Source organism: Accipiter gentilis, chromosome 7, assembly GCF_929443795.1.
Source record: "Accipiter gentilis chromosome 7, bAccGen1.1, whole genome shotgun sequence".
In the NCBI taxonomy this organism is placed as follows: Eukaryota; Metazoa; Chordata; class Aves; order Accipitriformes; family Accipitridae; genus Astur; species Astur gentilis.
In genome coordinates this window covers 40804894-40827398 of record NC_064886.1, presented here as the reverse complement: position 1 = coordinate 40827398, position 22505 = coordinate 40804894, and the positions used below count along the sequence as shown (strand labels likewise).

Here is a 22505-nt window from a genome sequence, read left to right as displayed (position 1 = left end):
ATCATCAGCGATTCACAGGCAGGAAAGTCCCAAGTTCTCCATCGTCTGATGAGAGGGAAGAAAAGCCAGAAGGCAAATCAGGAGGGCTTCCTTCAGCAAGCCTTACTGCCCAACCAACACCTGGGCAAGTCGCAGGAATTTTGTTTCCGCTACAGGAACCGCACATCCACCACGACTGCCCTACACAATGAAATCATGCAAACTACAGCCATGATTTAACACGTCCACCTCTAACTCCCTCCAGAAGGAGGCATGAACAACTTTTCCCTCTTCTGTAAAGTGACCGATTGCGGTTTGACTTGGGCAGAACAGGCAAGAGCGTGTCAATGGGCACATGCTGAAACCTAAAGGCATTTACAGGGCTGCTTCCTTCTCTTGAAAAAGCTAACACTGCTTCTCACTGAAGACCGGCGTCCATCTCCTGGACAGACAGGCCATTCAAAGTAAAATGAAATCAGCAGTTTAAAGAAATGCTGAAGGAATTTATTGGAACACAGTACCTGTAAAATTATGCAGCTAATTTTATTTCCACAGCTTTGCAGAAAATACCTTTTTTTTTTCCTAAATGCCACCTTCAGAAGCGAACAGTATTTGGTCAGAGTATTGGCAGTTTAACCTTTTACTGACAATCCCTGTTAAAATTAGCCCTGTTTCACTTGCTGCAATTGTTAACACTTTTCCAATGATGCAATAAGCAGGTAACACCACTATCATCAAATGAAGGATTAAACATATAGATTGTTGGGTTTTTTTAATCACGTTCAGCAGCAGGGAACGCAACAGGAAGCTGATCAAGGCAACATTTTTACCAAAGATTTCAATGAAAATGTCAACTGGCTAAAGAAGGGAATATTTTAGTCAAGGGTAAACAAACCAACAGCTACCTCCAAAAGAACCACACAAAGCTTTCGGGTAGGATACAGAAGAGAATCGATTCCCTCTTCTGGCCAAGGGGCGTTCAGCCCTGGGACCACCACGTCCCGGGTGCAGGCCCTGTGTCAGACTTGTAGCTGTTCTGGGTTGACTGGTCTCCTCTCCCGTTCCCTCTCTCTCCTCAAAGTTCAGTTCCAGCTCAGTGCCTAATGGGAACATTTCTGAAGTTTTGAGAAGTTGTAAGAGACAAAATCATCTGCCCTTCATCTGGGGATCGCTATCTACACCTTGTGAAAGCGCTACATAGCAATTTTTCGAGTTTTCAAGGGTAGAATTACACTAGAGGAAAAACAAATCCCACACACACACACAAACCTTAAACCAACTTTGTGACTTTTATTGATGGGCGACAACTTTATACTTCTAGATATCACTAAACTGTGTACAATTAGGAACTCAACATTATAGGAGAGCAGACAGCAAAATTAAACAAAGCAGACTTAAAGAAATATCAATCTTAATTATTTTGCCCATTTTTTTTAATTTCATGTACACAGAAGCATAAATGCAGTTTGAAATTTCTTAATAGCAATAAAGTTACAATCACCCATCTATATAGACTAACATCTTAACTCCAAATATTTGATCTGCAATGTGTACTTAAGCAGTTTCTCATCGCACAATTATTAAAATGTGTCTTCCTATTAGGAACCAGCAACTCTGCAATTTGTACGTTTGTACATTTTTTGAAGCACGTAGGACCATTTCCATCTCATACACATCGGCTCATATTTTACCACTTATCAAAAACTATTGGGGAAGCAGAGAGCACTTTTTATTTTTTTTATTTTTTTATTTTTTTACTTAAGTAAAGATAAAACATTTTCACAGAAATCTACAAGTTCTGTTGCTGGTGCAGGGTTTTCTTCTACTACGCAATTAGAAAGTGGGAATCAAATGCAAATCCCCTTTTATTATCTTAGGATTCAGCATTAACTCAGATTAATATTTTTTTTTTGTATTTTTGTGATTCATGAGACTGAGTCTTTCAGCCAAGTGACTTCATTCTGCAAAGTCAAAAGTCAACACAAACTATGTTGTGCACAAACCCAAGGTAGTTTCCATTATCACTCTATCCCATAGTTGCAAGGGAAAAAAAAGAAAAAGAACAAAAAAGAAAAAAGATTCACTCAAAAGAGCATTTACAGGAGAAAAAAGTTAGTGATAGTTGGCGTTCTACAAAGCAGGTATCTTGCACACACAGCGTAAAAGGGGAAAGTTTCACAGCAGGTCAACTCGGCGGTAGTACAGGAGGTAGGCTGTGCGTTCTGCAGACGGCTTCACCACCTGGTACTGATTTATCACTTTGACTGCCTGGTCATCAATGCGTAACCAGCCATTTAGACCAATTTGGAAGACGTCCGTAGTGTAATGGCCACCAGTTGCGCTGTTTCCATGATGATAGACAACTGCAAAGAGAAATTCATGACGCACATATACACTATACGTAGATAAATATCCACTGAAAAAGTAAATAAAGAAAAAATGTCATATACTGCTTTCTCCATAGCAGACTCATGGTTTAGCCAGTTGATATGATCTGGCTTAAGCAAGAATCTTTAAGTGTTTAGTGCCTGCTTACATTTGATGCTGTGTAATATTAGTCAAGTTTCTCCAGAATACCGAATCTCATGATTCTAAAAGGAGGTGTAAGTGAATTAAGAAGCATCAAATTGCTTTTTATAAATTCCTAGAGGATTTTCTGGGAAGGATTTGCCTCACAAAGGCCATCTGCAACAGTGCAGCACACCTTGCAGAGCTTCCAACGGGTACTGCCACACTTAGCAAGATATTGTAAGCTACACATTCACTCTGTCTGCTGACAACAACAGTATGTTATTGAAAAAAAAAGAAAAAAAGTCAGGTAAAACTATGTAGTAGTCTATTAAAAAAAAAAAAAATCGGGCAAGACTATGGAGTATTCTATGAGGCAAAAAATCATAAAACTTTCCTTCATGCAAAAACCCCTAAATTTGAAGACAAAAATGAGATGACATTATGCAACCCTGTACAACAGAACACTTTTCAAATGGCATTGATTGCAAATGTAAGCCAGTTATTCCCCCTCTGACCTTTTTGTTTTGTTTTGTCTTAAATGCAATTTTATTCTGAGAACAGGTTCTATTGAAATACCAATCTACAAGTTTCACGTTTATTAGTTCTCAGTAACCTCCTTAACAAAATTGTGAACTGAACACCTCTGATCAACTGCTAATACTGCTACTTCCAAGACACAAACTGGCTTCTTTCCTCAGTTATCTCCATTGCCAGAAGTGTTCCGCAGAAAAGACGTCTCAGCTCTCCTTGCAGAAACCAAACCCAAAGCTTAATGCTGAGCTCTCAGTGCTACGTGTGGCAACTGCCTCCAAATGGAAGAGATCTTTTATCTATGTAATTCTAATGATGCACGTAAGAAGCTGCATTTAACTCCTTCTAAAAACATGAGAGCCCTAACCATACACTTAACAAGAACAAATAAAAAAACGGAAGGAATTGCCGTGTTTGACACAAGAGCAGAAGTATACAATTATGAAATTGTTTACGCTCTTTCAGACTAGAGTCACACTTCAAGCTCACTCAGATTTTCTTTCTTTCTTCACACTTCTATGAAAATAAACATTTCAGAATAACTTAAGCAAAGCAAAAAGGCAGAATATACTACATATATACATTTGGGGGAATTTAGGAAATAATTTTTTTACAGTAGCTTAAACTTGAATTATTGATGTTCTAAAATTTCTTGTTAGATAGTTAGGCAAACCCTGGATGATATCTGAAACATAATTCTTCAGAAGCTTATTTTAGTAATTTAAAATTCATCTAACAAGCTCAGTTTCTGTGGATGAGAAGTCCTAGACTGACAGAAGACTGCTGAGGTATTGTACTTTTCCATAGGAGTTAGAAAAAATTACAGCGGTAACACATCTTCTTCAAGCCACCTTAAGTACACTGTCTAAACTTGTCCCATGAAAACCACTATCAATAAAAAAAAAAAAATTACACTGCCAGAAACAGTCCTGAATTTCCACAAGAGACAGGTATGTTATTTCCTTCTGTAACCTCAGCGGTCACAAAACTGAATCCAAACCACCAAGTCACATAAGGCCACCAGTACTGGCACACATTTGGCGACGTAGAAGTTAAGACCTCTGGTTCTCCGTTTATTATGTTCTCCTGACGCCAACACAAACAAGCAGGTGCAAATTGTAAACTGTGTAGGAGTTTTAAACTTCAGGAAATTCATTACTGCCCAGAGACCGTTTTGTTCAATATCAAAATGCGGTTTCTGAATTCTTACACGAACTTCCAATCTTAACTACCAATTTAGGTATTTCATATACATCACAGACACTCTTAAAAACATTGCTTCCTCACACAAAAATCATGGTCTCCAAGTTAAACTTTTCCACCTACAACATGCTATTCATACCCTGCCAGCAATACTCATCTTGAGGGTTCAAAGGGATGCAAAGCCAGCATTCAAGGAGCCGTTTCAAAAGACATTTGAAACATTATTCTGAGAATATGTGGTGTATTTTAGGCATAGTTGTATTACAGCTGCATTTCAGCTTCTGATATTTTTCAGGGTGGATCTGTCAGAAAACTCTGTTTTTGCGCAAGCTTCAAGCTGGATCAGTCAGATATTTAAATTAAGATATAGCAATATATGTGTACATGCACATATGCAAGAAATCACTAAATATAAGAACTTGACACCCACAAGTTACTTCAATATAATTTTAAACAAAAGTATTTTATATAATTCAAGAAACTCCAGTGTTTCTAGAATTCTATATGCAGAATTTGTATTGGCAATAGAGGGACTAGAGGCATATAGATAAAATACCTGCAAAGAGCCGGTAGGTTCTTTGGCCTTTAAAAATTTTACTTTTCACACCAGGAGATAGTAGCTCTGGAGGAGGAAAAAAAAAAAGTCACAAAGGCAATAGTTAGCAATTTTAAAATTCCATTTCAAAGGGATCAGTTATTTCTAAGAGAAACCAACACTACCATAGATTAATTGTCTCCTGCAGCCTTTAAAGAATGGTCAAGGTTCTAATACTCAGTTTGCTGACACTAATGTTTACAGAAGGTTTAAAACTACCACAAAAAAAAACCCTGAAGAAAAAGGGGGGAAGAGATCAGACCATTAATTTCTTTTCCTTGCATTCCTGCTGTCCGAAAATGACAAAAATCAATTTCAGATTCATAGCCATACTACAACCAGTTTTGTCAATCAAGGCAAACTGAACTAGTTCTACAAATACCCATTCTTTAAAGAATTTTTAAAATAAAATATTAAGTAAAATAAAAGTGTACTGTCTGACAAAGTATGCATTTCACCTGAGACATGAGTAATCATTATTTTTATTTATTTTTTTCCTACTTAAACTACTGGCTGGCTAACAGTCAATTTGTCCGATCAAAAGAAAATGCATTTAATTTGGCAAGCTTCAGATGCTGGATTATATGAAAGTTTTCACACTTTGTAAAATTGGTATCTCTTAAGACATTTGTTAAAAGAACGAACTTTGTTGCTTAACCTCTGAACTCCAGCTTACTTGTCTGCCTTCAGGTTGCATTTTCTGTAACACAGTTTCCTTTAATCAGTCACTATTTATATTAATATATAATATTCATATTTATATTAATATATAATATGATATTATAATGATTTGCCACTTCTCTGAATGAAATCTGACTTAAAAATATGTAGTATTACTTGGCAACAGCCTTGTATAGGGACATACCCCTCATTCAACAGGATAAATTCCAATATTTGTCCTCAGCAGTCTATAACCTTACTCCTTAAGCCTGCAGGAAGCTCTTACTTGGCCAACCTAACATCCAGGATGTACCACAGCTTTTAAGATCTTTCGCCATAATGTTCTTTGCAAAATGGATGCCCAAACTCACATACAGGCACAAGACTGAACCCAGAAACCTAAATATATTCTTTTTATGGGGAAAAAACACACCACCCCCCAAAAAACCAAACCAACCAACCCCCCCCAAAAACCCACACAAACAAAAAACCACCACACCACACCCCATACAAGACATTCATCCAAATTACTAAGTTTCTAGACAACAATGGAGAAGAAGTCTTGTGCATAACACTGGGAATAAGGAAGAAAACTGAAAAACACAAACAGATATCCCTAGGAAACACAACATTACCTTTTCTCTAAAGAGGACAAAATTCTGTTCAAAAATCCTTACCTTTACTAATTTCCAGATCAACAGGATACTCAATATTCTTGATAAGCTTCTGACATCCACCAGTTTTCTCATACACAAACCGCTTGAGGTGTAAAACAAGAACAGGGGGGAGTTCTTCTAGTGTCACTCTTCGACTGATCTCCACCTAAAACATACACAGAACAAAGATGAAGAAAAACTGTTGTTTTTTGTTAGCTGCTCAAAATTACTCCTTTAAAAGAGGAATAAATATTTAATTTTACATATGCTAGCAGAAAAACCACAGATTTTCTAAAATTAATATTAATTTATGATAAACACTGCAGTTTATGACTTAAAGCAGACTGGGTCTTCAGTCAAAGTGTTGTCTTAAAGGAGAACCCCAATACCTTTTAGTAGAATGCAATGTGTTAGAATGAGCAGAAATATTTGTACTAAAAAGAGCTTGCTGGAGATCCCTCAGGAGAAACTCCTCATGACAGTTTAGTGATTAATAATTCTTAGCAAGCTATTATACTCTAATTGAAGGTCAATAACTTGTAACACATGTTGAATTCAGAGAACTCTAAACTGTAGAAGACAACAGCACCACACCTCAGTACCCAAGGCAATAAGAGCAGACGCATTTTTACAAAAAGCTGAATAGAAGGAAAAATAAGAACTAATCTGAATCATAACTTAATTTTCAATAGGTAAATTAATTATAATCAAAAAATAATCTCTAGAAAACAAAGGCAAACTTAAAATAAAAGATTTTGATGTAAGCACCTAAATCTACATCTATCTTGAGAACTTCCACTGAATGCTTCAGAAATAGTGATTGAAATGGAAAAGCAGTATTACAACTACTTTGCTAAGAAGTTTGAATGCTGTGTCCTTTAAAGAGCATCCTGAGCACAACTCGTGATTCCCCACTGAAATACTAGTTTCTACACCAGACTCCTGCAGTTTTAACTAGTACCGTTTTTATTCCCTGCTTCTCACCAAAAGAATCCTAAAACACTGCTGAAAAACACCTTCTCACAATGGTATCATTAAAATACAGACCTATTCACAGGGAGGATAAAAATAATTAATGTATTATGAGATCAGTACTGCAACATTTCAAAATTTTTTTCACATTAACCAGAAGATGTTTGTCATTCAAGAAGTTCCTCAAAAAAAAAAGTGAGCTGTTACATAGGCTACATAAAAATGAGTAAGCCATCATGACAAGCTGCTATGGAAGAGATTGGTAATTATATATTTTTCTTTCTAAAACAATATGCTGGGTTCTTTAAAAGGTTCTGAAGAAAATTCAAAAAGTACGAGTTATAACCTTACTGCTTTCTACTAAATACTGATTTTTATATAATTATAACCAAAAAAGCCGCAAAGTTACCGTCTGAAAACCTGAAACTGAACTCAGAATTGCAGAACAAAAATGTTTTGCCTTCCTAGAAATTATGACATAAAAACACTTCTCCAAATAACTGGTTTCATTTTTTCAGCATTTTTTTATTGAGAAAAATCTCTTTATTGTAATCATCAGCATATTATTTTTCAATACTGGCCCTCATTCTGCTCGAACCTACTAAGTGTGGAATAGAAACTATTACCTCTTTCCAAGCACAAAAAAGTAAAACCTCTTAGGATGCTGAAGCAAGCAGATTTTGTAGAGTACTTGATTTCCTCATGGTTCTCAGCTGATCCATTTTACAAGAAGCCATTCTACATTTGAAACAGAAACAGCCTCTACAAACTGTGTAAAATTTCACCTGTATCTCAAGGGTTCAAAATATGACCTTCTGCATCCAAAACCCATCAAAACTCTGGCAAACGCAGCAGCTTCACTGAGCACTGAGAGGAGTTGTTTGTGTTTTGTTTTGAGTTTCTTTTAAAACCAGCAAGCTAAACAGGACCCTGTTCTTTTCCATTCAACAAGTGCCTGCTGGTGCCCACCTCCTCACTTTCCAGGAATCAGCATGCAGAGTAAGAAGTTAGAAGGCAAACTCTGAAAGTGAAGGTAACAACATGAGGTTCACACAATTCTTCCATGAACTCATGAGAGCATGCATCTTCCATGCATCTCGGCATGGAACAACTTCTGCTTTTAGCAAGAAAATCCAGAGAGGCTTTATAGAGGGAAAAAAACATGCACTTGATTCACCCGGTTATTCCTATCTCAAGATTTTCCTGTATTGAGTCCTCTAAATCTCAAATCTGAACTTTTTGAATTCAGAGTTTTGTGCAAGAAGAACTTAACAGCTCCCAGCCCAGGAATAGAGGATGCTGAAGATGTCACTGCAGTGGTTTAAGCAGTTGCCATTCTCTGTCCTCAGTAACCAAGCTGGCGTATGCGAACAGATGCCTGCACCTCAGCTGCGCAGCTCCGTATTAGCTTAAACCACAGATCAAAGCAGTTTTGTGTTTCTCTGGTGCCAGACTGAGGAGCAGCAGCTGAGGAATAAGCACGTGTTCTGCTGTCCTGACTGTGCGAAGGGGTCCTGACTTGTGGCAGCAACATTACCAGCTAAAAGTGCCATAAATGTTTGTTTAGTGAACATGAGTCAGAGTCCCAAGAAAATACTTGTAAGATCCTCAAGGAGCAGTTTGAGAACTCCAAGGGATGTGAAGACTCCTTCTCAGGAGTACATGGAAGGTATCCTGGAAAAGCAAATGAGGTAAGGCTAGTTTGTTACTCAAGAGTCTTCACTTTTGTTAGACAACATGAGCAGGTCTGCAAATAGGAGTAAGAGACTGAAAAGAAAATCAATTCAGTCAGGATAAAAATTAAGCCCTTTAAAAAAAAAGGCATATTAACTGTTGAAATATTCAGGATTTAACAAACCGATCTGCAAGACCAGAAGGACCAAACCAACTTTCTTCAAATGCTGGTAAACAAGTGAAATTAAACCAGAAACAGCGTAAGAATGCCACTCCATTTTAAACACCTGTTTTCATTTAAAAAGCCTAATTATTTTAAATATTGCATGAAAAACTGATTTCCTGTTTACATTAATATGCACATAAAATTCAAAATCAGCTCAAATTTATTAAAAAACAAACTTTAAGAGAAACCTTCCACATGTATTTAGAAAAGTTCTTTTCATGTCTATTGTTTATACCTTCAACTTGTAAAGAACACAGTCCAGAATAAAACAATCAGAAGACAGTAATCATTTTTAATAAGGTAATAATATGATTTTTTCGCTTTATCAGTAGTCCTGAGCTCCCCTTTTGTAAAACAGAGATGAAATACTTCTTTGCAATACATTCTGAAAATTACTATCTGCAAAGTCCTATGCTTGTTCTACAATCAGTATGTTCAGTGTTTTCACTACACTTTTAATACAAGAATGGCTATTTTAACTTTTGGAAAAAAAAGATCTAAAAGACATTGTGAATGCTTGTATTTCCATTGAGACTCTAAAATATAAGCCAGACCAAACCTCCAGCACCTAATTTGAACACCCATTTCTTCCAAACCTCGTAATTGAGCACTGGGTTGTCAGTAAAGAAGTTAAAACCATCTGCAGTAAAAACCAAAAAATGAACGAGTAGCAAAACAAAATATATGTGGTAAATAATGATGAGCTTGCATTGCAAAAGTTTTTCACATGGAAGACAACTGGAGAAATAAATGTTCTCTAACACTCCTACTGAGTATACAAGGCAGACAAATTTCAGCTATCCATCTTTAGCTTTTCAAAGAAAATCCTTTCCATCCTTCCTTCATCTAACCATATTCTCATTGGGAGTATTTAGAAAACAGATACAGAAATGAATGTCAGAGAGAATAACTACAACTCAAGAGCCTCCTTCCATCTTGGCCTTCTGAAAGAAGTTATGAATAGTGCACACAAAACTGCCATCGGACCAAACCATGCACACGAGATATGATGGTTTTACTAATGCACAGCAGAAGCAGCAAGGCAATACCTTAGTGGGGAAAAAGTTTAATTTATTACCCTATATCACAAGCTCTCAAACTGTAGTGCCAAAAGCATGCTTTTCTTCCCATGAAGTATTTTTCTACTGCAATTACTATTATGTATTGTATTATTTGAAAAGTAAGATTAAAAAAATTGCAGAGCTGCACAAGAATACAGCATAAAATGTCCTAGTACTTGAAAGTGACAGAGAATCACAGGGTTTGGAGATATCAAAAGGTCCTCCACTCCATCCCCTCTGAATCAATTATAACGATTTCTGTAAGTCCTGACTGGTGTTTCTCCAGCCTTCTCCTAAAGCAGCAAGAACAACTCTACAAGCACTGCAGGTAATACCTAGTCTAGGTCCTATTCCTATCTACTGCTTGAGTATCACTGAGAAAAATCAGTCTTTTCCTTTTCAGAGCAGCCTTTGGCATATTCAGTTTTACATCTGGTTCCATCTCTCCACTTCCATGTTTTTTCTTCTTGATGCTGAACAACAACTCCCCCTCACTCGTTCCTTTTGCATCAGAAATTCTATACTACCATTCATTTTGATTGCTCTTTTCCAGATATTCTCCAACTGTGAAGAACATTTTTCTTGAACTGATGACCTAAAACTGAATACAGTATTACTGACAAGTTGGGGGTTTTAGGGCTGCGTACAGCAAACCAGACCAGTCAACTAGTGCCAAGGACACTGAACAGAGGTGTTACTGGCTATTGAAAGATTTCAGATTATTAATCCAGAAAGAAAGACCGTGACCATCAGATGTTTTAGTGAGGTCTAGATGAACTTCTACCAGGCCTACCACCAGTAAATATTTTCAATTTTGATTTGTAAGTGAAATGTGTAAATCAAAACCCATCGAGGACAGCCTCACAGACAACCACGCAAGTGTTCTGCTACAAGAGTTTTCTTCTTAAAGCTAGAGTGTACTTTCAAGCAATAATCTGAAGAGCTGCTCCTTTAACTAAGAACATCTGGCAATACCCAGGAATCAGTATGTTAAGAACCGCTACAAGCTATTTTACTCATAATAGTATGTATTATTACCACAATTCACCCTGTTAATTTAATATATGCTCCAGTAAAATCTCCAACCAATTATTACACCAACTCAGAAAACATACCTATTTACAGGCATGGTTTTGTTTAAGAGTTAGGTCTCTTCCTTTCAGTGTATAAGTTCAAGTGTAATAAATTTTACCGCTGCAGGACGCTTTGAAAAGGTTAGTACCTCTTTTGTTAACATAAGTAATAGTGTTCAAGTAACTATTTGTAAGGCAAGAGCTGTGTAAAAACCCTTTTAAAAAGTTTATTATTTGGCTGTAAAAAGGGGTCAACAGAACACACCTCTTGCTTGGTTTTTGTGGTATAACCCTGGACAGACTCTCTTGCCACCAAACTTTCCAACGCATCCTGAACTGTGCGTATCTTGTCTGACTGGATATCCAGTTGCAGGGTGAAGAAAGGTTGCAGTGTAGCAGACTCCTTAGAACTCTGCTGGTAAACAACAGATCTATGGAAACAAAAAAAAAGTTAAAATGTAATAAAGCAGAGTCATTTTCAACAATATAGAACCTTCAAGTAAGAACGGCTTGAAGTCTACTTTAGTAACTTGATTTATAGTTAATCCAAAGCAACACACACAAATATAAGATTAAGGATAAGTTTCAATGACTTGAATCCACTTTACTGCAATTTAAATGCTTTTCACACCCACTTAGAGCATACTGAATGGGATAACATTTGAATTGTTTTATTTATGCAAGGACTAAACCAATTGTTGGATAAGCATCAAGTTTAAAGAAAAATAATGAAATTTTTGATAATGCATTTAAAAAGATTCACCAGTGAACTCTTTTTGTTGAGTTTTGAAATTATGTTTTCAAACAGATCTTTAGAAGTGCAAAATACTAGTGCTTATCTAACAGCATGTTCTACTGTAAACATTACAACTGATGCCAGATTCTCCAATAAGAATACACAAATTTTGTAGTCACTTCATTAAAACCAATTTCACAGTGATTTTAAATTGTTAGCTTAAATCTTGCCATAGGAAGTATGAACTATGCTCCATCAAAGACTGGCATTTCCTTTTTCTCCCATCACTTTCTGCGTCCAGGCTTTCTCCATTTACTCCTTTGTACATAAACTGGAGTCATTTGGAAAACTGGTAGGAGTAACAACCTAGTACATGAGAACATGTTTCCTGTTTTTTCGGGTTTTATTTTTGTTTGAAGTGTATTCAGTTGCAGCCTTTAAGTAGCCTGGCTTGGTGATCATTCTCTTGTGCAACAAGACAGTACACTCTTCAGCCACAAGATGACTGCACTAAGTGAACTCTTTCTGATTTTCATTTCTCTTAAACTTCACTGAAAACTTAAAACCATCAAACATGGCTCAAGATTTTTTTTATTTTATTTTGAAAGCAGTACTTGCATCAAAAAGCTCCAGATGCTACAAAAATGAGGTTTTATACAGCCAAAGAAATCATTCATTTACAATATTGTTACGCTTCTCAGTGCCTTATGAAGCTTGAAAGTAAGATAATTAACATAGTATTAATTCATGTAGCCATGCTGAAACTTCTCCAGGTCACGGACAATATGTTAACATACAGGTTTAATGCCTGTACTGCAAACTCCTATCAAAAGAGCCCCTTGACTCAGGCAAAGCCCTGAAGCACCAACAGAAAGCCCATGCATCTTTATATTGGCAAATATATATCCTTTAGAGGAAAGACAGCGTATGAAAAACAGTAGCATCTTTATTTCAGTTTAACACTTCCTCCTTGGCTATATTTAAGGACAAAAACTTCAACACATGGCAAGTGCAGTGTTTCAACAAACAAACCCTTCACTGTTTAAGTCTTGCTGCTTTTGGATACACTTCCGCAAACCCTTTTTAAGCTAACCATTATTTAGTTCAATAATCAACAGAAAAATGCTAACAACTCCCAACAGTTTTCAAATCCATGTATTAAAATTCAATTAATAATATGGATAATATTCTGAAAATATAACATTCAGGAATAATTATTAATATTTTTATTTAAATGGCAACATTTCTTCAAAACATTTTCTTCAAAAAGATATGCAGAAACTGATTTGATAGCAAAACCTTTGCTGGACTATGATTTTCTGTAACAATACCATTTATTAGAATAATTACAAATTTCAATTGGTCAAGGGAAAATGCATCATTCTCAATGAATAATTACTCTCAGGTCCTGCAAGAACTCTACAGTAAGAATTTTTCAGGAATACAAGCACTGCCCATTGCTACCCTGCTTAAACTACAACAATGTAATTGATGTATTTTCTTCTAAAATAACAGTGCATTTGAAGGGAAAAGTTGGTACTACTTACGGAAATATTTAGCAGACTCCTAACTGGCTTGTGAGCTAGCTTGCATAATAAATACTTGAAATTCACACAAGTTGAAAGTCAAAAGGGACTCCTGCACATGAACAAACCAGACCCTGATAGAACTGTGTATCTTTGTACTTACACATTTAAGTCTCACATTGCTTAAGGAAGACTTTTTGGATTGTTGGGGGGTTTTTAAGCAATTATGCCTAAATAGGCATTTAAAAGACAATTAAAGCCTTGAAAGGACAGCCTAAAGTTTCCCAAGCCAAAAGATGCCAATTTAAACCATGTTTTCCTAGCTGCTTTTTCCATTCGATTTTTCCAATTTCTGATGCTTTCCTTTAGCGGAATTCTACTGGTAATTCTGTATTCAATCCTTCCTACCTCCACCCTCAGCTTCAGAGGATGAAGCTTTCCAACATCACAACATGGGATACTGTTTTGCAGTAAACCCTGTGACCTGGTTTGGAGGCTAAATAAAGTGGATGTGGTGACAGCAGACAACAGACATTGGATTGGACCCTGTGGTTCTGTTGCTTAGTGCAAGTTCTTGCCTTTTTTCAGTATTACCTTTGCTGTATGTCATTTTCTGTGGACTTCTGCAGAAGACAGAGCTCTCTTGGTCTTCTTAATTTAAAAACTAATGGAATCATGTAAAGATCTAAACAATTCTGACCATGATAAATATACTAAGGGTATTAACAATACCTTGGGTATGTGAACATACCATCAACGTGGAACTTCATCAATATGTACAAACATCTGTCTGCCAATTTCTATGGAAAATATCATTTTATTTGCCAGCTGTCTGACTCAAATCCCAGAAGAATAATTTCAGTGCATTTCACAGGCAGAAGGCACTAGCCCACATTATTCACACCTCTAGACTGAATACCTGGCAACACAGGGAGTCAAACAGTAGCAATTAAGTGTCTGTCTCCAATTTAAAAATAATTCTTCAAGTCTAGTATTTTTGTTTTGGAATATGTTTTCAGCAAGTGTTTACCTTACTTTCATTTTAAATTACACATTTCTTCAAACAAGTCATAAGGCTTCCTTTCCAATAAATATTCTTTCAGTATCTACTTTCTGCCTTCATCTGGTATCAGAGCTGAATACAAGTAATGTCCCACATTCTTTTCATTCCTGTAACATCTTGTAGTAATTTACATTTTTCCAAACTTCTTTCGCCCTTAACATTAACTATTACACATAACTTTCCTGCCTCTGGGAAGCATAAGTGTCTAAATAACCAAAAGTTTATGATTTTTAATTTTATGTCATTCTTTTACTGACCAGATTTAACTCTTTGCAAATCTCACTACCCCTTAGTATCCTTATTTACAAAATGAGTCAAGACTCCTCAGAGGTCACAAAAATTAGGTAGCTGTAAAGTTGTTTGGAATTCTTAGACGTTAATATGCAAAGCATACATATTTCAAACTCCTCCTCTATGTGCAGTTCAGGGCTTTTGTTCTATAAACAATCTGTTCTTTTAAGACACTTAAAAAAGATTCAGACTCTACAGTAAGTCATAGAATCATTTGCTCATTGATCAATCCTTTGATCATTCTGTTCCATCTTCTGAACTCTCTCTTGCATAACAAATGTTTCATGGTAGAATGTTCACCTCTCCTGGCCTGAACAAACTGTGTAGCAGTCTCTTCCATCCAACTATCCAATAATGGTGAAAAATACAGAAAGCGAAGTAGAGGAAAATGTTAAATGTAAAGGCAAAGCAGCCTATGGCCTCAACAACTTCTATAAAAAAATACTATACCTTATATGACCACCAAAAATATCTGTAATTGGGGTCTGAACAAAGTCAGCCTGCCGAGTGACTGATGATTTGTTGCGAGGTCCTACTTGCTCCCATTCATCCTCACTGCCTTCCCCTTGTTCATCTTGCTCCTCTTCTTCATGAACAGTCTGAGCCTCAGGGCCATTGGAAACTGAGAGCTCTTAAAGTGAAGAAGAAAAAAACCATATTGGTATTTTACAAATAAAACACGTATACAGATAAAGAATTTGAAAGGCAAAAAAATCCAATTCAAATAATTTTCAGATGATAAAATGTTCTCATAGATCATGTATTTGAGAAAGTAAAAGAGAAGTAGTATATTCCAGGCTCACTCACAGCTGGACATATCCATGCATTAACACAATACAGCTCACTGATGACTGTATGTAAACAAATGTAGTTTTCTAGCAAAGTTTGATATATTTTTAGTATTAAATTTATGCGGTAGAAAATTAGAAGTCAAGTGTTACTCTGGAAACATAATTATGCCATTATTAAATACAACTCCTTTTCTGCACAGAAATTTTACAGGGAACCCAAAGCTTAGCAAATATTTTCTTTGCAAGTGCCAAAGTCAGGAGGCTATAAACTGCACACAGCTAAAGAACAAAATATGAAATGATCATTTTATATCATCAAGAATTTACCCTACTAATGAGAAATTGGGTAACTAGTGATCTTAATTCTATGAAGACTAAGCGTTTTGTTTCATTTTTAATAGGGGACCCAAACATAAAGCCACTGTAAAATAAAATGGCATTTTATTCTGCATAAATTCTAATACTTCTTCCAAAGAAAATTTTTCTCCAATTTCGTCAATAAGAATTTTAAAATAAGTTGGTATGTTTTGTTTTATATTAGATAGAAATTAGCCATTAGTCTAGAAGTTTCCAGTTCAAAAAAAGATCTTAACAGTGGTTTAAAGATCAGTGAAAAAACACACTGATGTATTTTTGAACTACCATGGAGAGAGCCAAAACCCCAGTAAACAACTGACATTGCAGGTATTATGAATGGCAGGCAAACGTACCTATGCTTAAGACAAGACTAGTCAGCTTGAGTTAGCCTCAAATAATGCTCAGTTGAGCTCCGTAAAAATTTGCAATACAGAAATTCATTGTTCAGGAAGACCAAGTGTATGACTTATTATTATTGTCATTCAGAGTATTTACAGAACGATAATGCTTTTCCAAATCCCAGTAACACTTCAGATCATTCATAAACTGAACAGAATGGACTCATTTTATCCTTCGGACACTTTTTAACAAAAGATTGTTAATGTCTTTTGAGTCCCCTAAAACATGGCACTCTATCCCTATCTCAACATCTACTCCAAATATTACTCTGTATTACAGAATCGCCACAAAAAAAGGAGAATAATTGAAAGAAATTAAGTTTGCTACAAAAAAAAAATCCACTAACTTTCATTATGTGGAGAGAGAAGTTTCTTTAGGGTCAGCATTTCTTCATGTAGTCCATTGAGGATAAATCCCAAGTATTCTTCAGCATCTTCTTGCCTGCCCTGAATAAAATGGTTTTTTTCAATTATTATATGACATTTTCATGTTTTCATTTTAACAGAAGGTTAATGACATTGAACATCTAGCTTTCTCCTGTAAATTTAGACTCAATAGTTGGTAAATTAGTGAAGTTGTAAAATGAAATAAAGTTTAAATTTTACTATAACAACCCCTCATTAACCTGCCATAAGCATTAAGTACACACATAAGCTTGACCTGGAAACAAGCATTTCTGCATTCTCCTCAATACAAGTTCAATTTAACATCCAAGCTGGTAATTTTTTTTTTTTTGGTTTTTTTTGGGTTTTTTTGGCTATTTCTTTTACAAGTAATATTAAAAAAAGTAATATTAAAAGTTGCTGTCAAACCAAGGCCAAATCAAAAGATGGTTTGAACTATTATCTTTGCTTTAAATTAAAACTAAACGTGAAATAGTATTTTGAAGTCTCTGTGGACCTTCAACCATTCCAAGCTGAATCCCAAGCAGAAATGAACTACTGCTCATTTCTTAAATATAAATCAATAGGTACCTTCTCTATAAAAAGAGATATTCCATTCCAATAGTAATTTATTATTCTGACATACCGAACCGCCAAACTTGTAATTAACATCTTCCTATAATTTAAGTCCCAAGACAGTCTGGTTTCATTGTAATGAACTATCAACTAATTGATTTTAGTGGTATTTAGGCACAGAACCTGATGTATGGCTTTATATTGTTTTAATGACAGTTACTGCCTTGCAATGCAATTACATAAGTCAAAGATTTGTAAGTCACACCTTTTCTGACAGACTTGACTTTATAACCGTCAAAAGTCTATAAATATACGTAGGTTCAAAGGCAGCTCCTGGTCGGATGTCTCTCACAATTTTATCACCTAAAGCTGCAAGGCAAAAAAGTACATATAAATAACAATATATAGAAGTTTTTCTACATTATAGCTTAACACTCTCTTAACACATCACTACATTTTGGAATCCAAAATTATTTTTTTATTAATAGTCTTATTACAATTTTAGTGACTCAAGCTCAGAATTCATAAGATACAACTCTCTTATCCGTACACATTTTTTAAAAGACGTCTTATGTCACCCTACATAGACTTACAGGTGGTCTGGAAAAGTTAGTACTCTTTTTATAGTCAACACTCTGGAGATTAGCAAGAATATCAATAACCATCAAAAAAGAATAATTCTATTTAAATTTTTGTACTACTTTTGTACTCAAAGAACACTTCCTTAAGTCTTCTATATATTTGTAATTCTAATAGATCACTTTTCCTCACTGCAGAGGAAAAAAAAACAAAAAAAACAAGGAAGAGTTTGACAGAATGTTCAACCTAGTGGCAATACAAGGCCTCAGAAACTATATTTGAAAACTTCACAATACAATAAAATGACCTAGAAGTATAAAAAGTTGCATAAGACAGTAAGATTTGTTTTACAGAAATAAAACTTAAGCAGCAAACCACAGAAATGTCTGAACTGTTTGGAAATCACTGGAACAACCAGCTCCTTGTGATATTTTCTTATAACGTTACATAAACACATTCCTGAAACTGTTCTTATTTCTATAAGTTTTTAATACAACAGATTTGGTTCAGAGAATAAAAAAATGAAACCTACAAGATAATTTATTTGCATCAAAAACCCCCATTCTATTCCTCACTACATAATCATCACTGATCCTAAACACACATTAGCAAGACCCATACACTTCTGAAGTTTTCACACTGAAATAGTGCATAGGATAGGAATTAGAAGCCATGATAACATGCCTGCAGGCAATCTCTAACTGCTAAAGAGACATATTACAGCTCCATTTTGTTCCAAACAAAAGTGAGTGTTTAGTATATAAGGAAAAGTGATAGAATCGAGCAAGTTGATAAACCAAACAGCTACGAATATGTAAGGAAGGAAATGGGAGTAAAATACAGTGAGTATCAAATGATTTTGTTACAAAGGGCATGTTCTTAGAAGACAACATTTAAGCTAATCTTCAACAAAAACTATTCTTACTGCACTTGTACATTTGGTCTACCAAATAAAAGAAAAAATTTAAGGTGCAAAACCTATGACTTCTTGACATGAATCACCAGTAAGAAAACACATAACACTGACAGAAATGCAATAACAAACTTTTTAAGATATCAAGAAACGCCATAAGTCCAAAGAGCCATGAAGGGGATTAAGCACCAATATTTAGAGGTCTGAAGTACAATCATACAATGCAGATCCTTACCACAAAGCCTTCTTATCATGATTTTAAGACTTTTCTCCCTCTATTACCACTCACCTTGTTTTGCTTTAGGAGGTACAGGCATATTAGTGAATTCATTCATTAAACGAACACTGAAACAGAATGGAAGGAACAACTAGACATGAGCAGCAAGTTAAGACTTAGAAGGACAAATAATAAAATTAGATCATTGTCATTACTGACCGCCAAAAAAAACCAAACCAAAGAATATCATAATAAGTCTGAGTAAAGTTCACACAAAAATTAACCTGATCATTGCCAATGAAACCAAGGTGTTAGGTTAGTTCTTGCAGCTCTCACGGTTCAGTTTTGCATATTAAACACTATTTAAAACTGATCTTCCTCAGGCAACAGGAACTATCTTCCTTGACTAGTCAAGCAATTGTAAAATACCAAGTTCATTATAAAAACCATATATCACAAAAAAAAACACAAAAAAGACTTCTGGATACATATCAACTTTCAACAATTACAGTAAACAATCATTTGTTAGATATTTCTGAATGAGCTTAGTCAGATCACAGATTTATTTTATATTTTTTTTAACAAGCTACTTACAAACTGTCTATCATTGGTGTTGAGGTACACGGCCGCTGTGATTTTGAATACATTGGAATGGACTTCATTAAATGATACATTGGAGGGCAAGCAACCAAGGCTTGCAGGGTCTATGCAGTGGCATTAAGGAAATATTCAGAAAATGTAATCTGCATGTTAACCAAATATTCAATTATATTTAAAATTATATGCAAAACAAAGCTAACTCTTTATTGTGTAGACCAATCCAATAACTAAATTGGAACAGATGGATGGACTTTTATAATAGCATTAACTAATAATGTACAGAAGTTATACCAAAAAACCCTAGCATCTTGTAACATGCAGTGATTTCACTAGCACTTCAATAATGTCAAAAACTTTAAGGGGAAAGGAAACAATTTAGTCCAGGAGCAGGAGAGGAAAAGAATCTTCATAGGAAAGACTTCATAAAATTAACAATTTGAAAATTGGCAAGTGATAACCCGTAACATGCTTTCTGAAAAGAATGGAAGAAGCCAGCTGACAGACTGCAAGTTAAAGGTGATGATTCACCCCCATAACCAAACCAAACCAAACAACCCCCACTGTGATGTGAAACATTCTGCAGTGTAAGGAAGAGTCTGGAGTAACCAGTAAAACTACAGCCTATGCTGGGAGAAAATACTTTAAAAACATCAAAGTCAGTGCTACTCGGCAAGAACAGTGAACAGAGGAAATGTATTAAAAGACTGGAGAGGCAGTGAAATGACAAAAAAGGCAGCAACCTCTACAGCTAGAGAGATATATTAACTTGGTCCCTGTAGTGTGCAAAAATTGAGTAACAAATTCCCATGCAATGTTTTAAGACTGAAAAAATGGGAGCTAATACATACAATCACATGAGTGCAGAACTGGTTATGTGAGATAAAAGCTGACGTTTAAAGCACGACCGCTGGTCTGGAAATGCGTTATTAGGTTCTGCAATGATCAGTCTTGAAATTGGTCGTAATATTTTTCACTAGCAGTTAAAGTATCCTAATTGTCACTTCCAGTGAGCCATTGTTAACATAAGTGATAGAGATACATTAATAAAAAAATGATTATTGATAAAATTATCATAAGACAGCACTGAAAAAGGAAGATTTCTGTTACCCAAGGTACAAGTTACTTTTGCAGGGGAATACAATTCTAATACATTAAGAGTGAGCTAATCTTCCATCCCTTTGTAAAAGGGTTATTTTAAACACCACATTTACACAGTTGATATGATAGCAACAGCCTTCTCAAGAGAAAACCAAATGATCCACTTACCAAATTGCTAAAACAAAGCCTAAGAATAGTTGACTTAAAGTACAAAAGAGCAATAACCACTTAAGTTGACGCACAAAGAGTCATGAGTAAACATAACCAGAAATTATAAGGTTTTCAGTCATGAGGAATTTAACAGTTCTGAAGTATTTTGACAGAGATAACAGAGACAAATTGTAAACAAGATTGTGCAACCAGCTGCAGGGGAACCCTGGACACATGGTTCAATGATCCAAAATACCCCTAGATTTCTAGATGCTACCCTTAAACATTTTAACCACAGTAGTAGGATATAGGAAGACAAACACTTTTATAAAATACTTACCAGAATAATCCAGAAAAACTTTGACAGATATAATATACAAATTTTAACTTAAATGTATTAATTTTTTCCAAGGTAAGGATACAGCATTGATGTAGCACCAGTTTCCTTTGTTGATCAGCCCTCGCGGTTGCAAAGACACTGGTTTATGTATTAGTCTTACATTTTCCAGTATTTCTGCAGAATGAGAAACAGTAAATTGAGCATCAACAAAATGCACATGCTAGCCATCAAAACAAATATCTGTTGACGCGTTACAAAATATTTCAAATCAATTAACAAGATTCCCAGAAACTTCAGCAAATAATTTTTGCTCCATTTAAACACTGCTCATATTTCAAATCAGACATATTTCTGCAACCAAAGACATCCTGGAATTTGGGTCACAAGGATGCTGGTACAAAAACTAATCATTGTAATTTCAAAACTGAGATGACCTATTTGTTTTTAGCTTTCCTAAAACCCGATACTTTTATTTCTATAAAGATATCATTAGCTATAATCCCTTGCCACCAATTATATGAAGTATTTCCCAAATTCTTTTGCTTTGAAGAGAGATGAAGCTGATACAGCAGTCTCAATTTACAAGTTTCAATACTATCTTACAACAAAAATACCTTAGTGCAAACAGGACAGAGAGATGTTAACATGGTCTTTGGAACAGTATGTTTTATTTACTGGTTTAAGACTTTCAAAATCTACAAGATAACAGGCTTACACAATATAATGTGTACTGTTTTCCTGCTTTCAAAAGCTTCAGCAATGGCCTGAGTTTAAAAATTAGAAACCACTGTACATAAATAAGTCTCAGTTATGAAACTGAGAGCAACAGGGGAAAGATTTTCCAGGAAGTCTGACCTGTTATTTAGGTACCTAAATAAAAACTGTTTAAGGAAAATATTGGATCTGCTATATTTTAAATTTGCAAAATAAGGACAAGAGCTATACAAGACAGAGTAAAACACACAAATAAACATAGCAATTGTCTACTAAGGAGGTTATTTATTTTTACAATAAATGTGAGAGCCTCTAAAGCCCTTATATGTTACACTACTTACACTTAAAAGTTTGAGCTGTTCACTAGAAGGACTATCTAAACAGACAAGATAACATGACATAGGTGGAAAAGCAGTGGCACAAAGCCATGACTAAGCAGAGGAGGTGGCAGAATTGCAAGCAAAATCCATGTCCTTCTACTTGCAAACTATCTCTTTACCGATAAGATCATATTTCCTGATGACACCACCAGTTCTAACCAAATAAAAACAGGCCAAAAAATAGAAAATATTTAAATCAGTCTTCCATTACATAAAAAACCTGACACCTGAAAGGGCAGACAGCAAAAAAG

The 22505-nt window shown here is 35.3% G+C and overlaps 1 protein-coding gene across 1 annotated transcript in view; it reads right to left on the bottom strand.

Annotated features, from left to right (window-relative positions):
• Positions 1-1249: 1249 nt before the first annotated feature.
• Positions 1250-22505, bottom strand: part of USP10 (ubiquitin specific peptidase 10) — a 56404-nt gene continuing 35148 nt past the window's right edge. The window contains exons 5-14 of the mRNA XM_049805342.1: positions 21243-21334; positions 19567-19676; positions 19045-19100; positions 17529-17632; positions 16651-16750; positions 15208-15388; positions 11407-11572; positions 6157-6301; positions 4781-4846; positions 1250-2342 (exon numbers count right to left, since the gene is read on the bottom strand). Coding sequence (XP_049661299.1) covers positions 2155-2342; positions 4781-4846; positions 6157-6301; positions 11407-11572; positions 15208-15388; positions 16651-16750; positions 17529-17632; positions 19045-19100; positions 19567-19676; positions 21243-21334 — 1208 coding nt within the window. The 3' untranslated portion in view covers positions 1250-2154. The remainder of the gene's footprint in view (positions 2343-4780; positions 4847-6156; positions 6302-11406; positions 11573-15207; positions 15389-16650; positions 16751-17528; positions 17633-19044; positions 19101-19566; positions 19677-21242; positions 21335-22505) is intronic.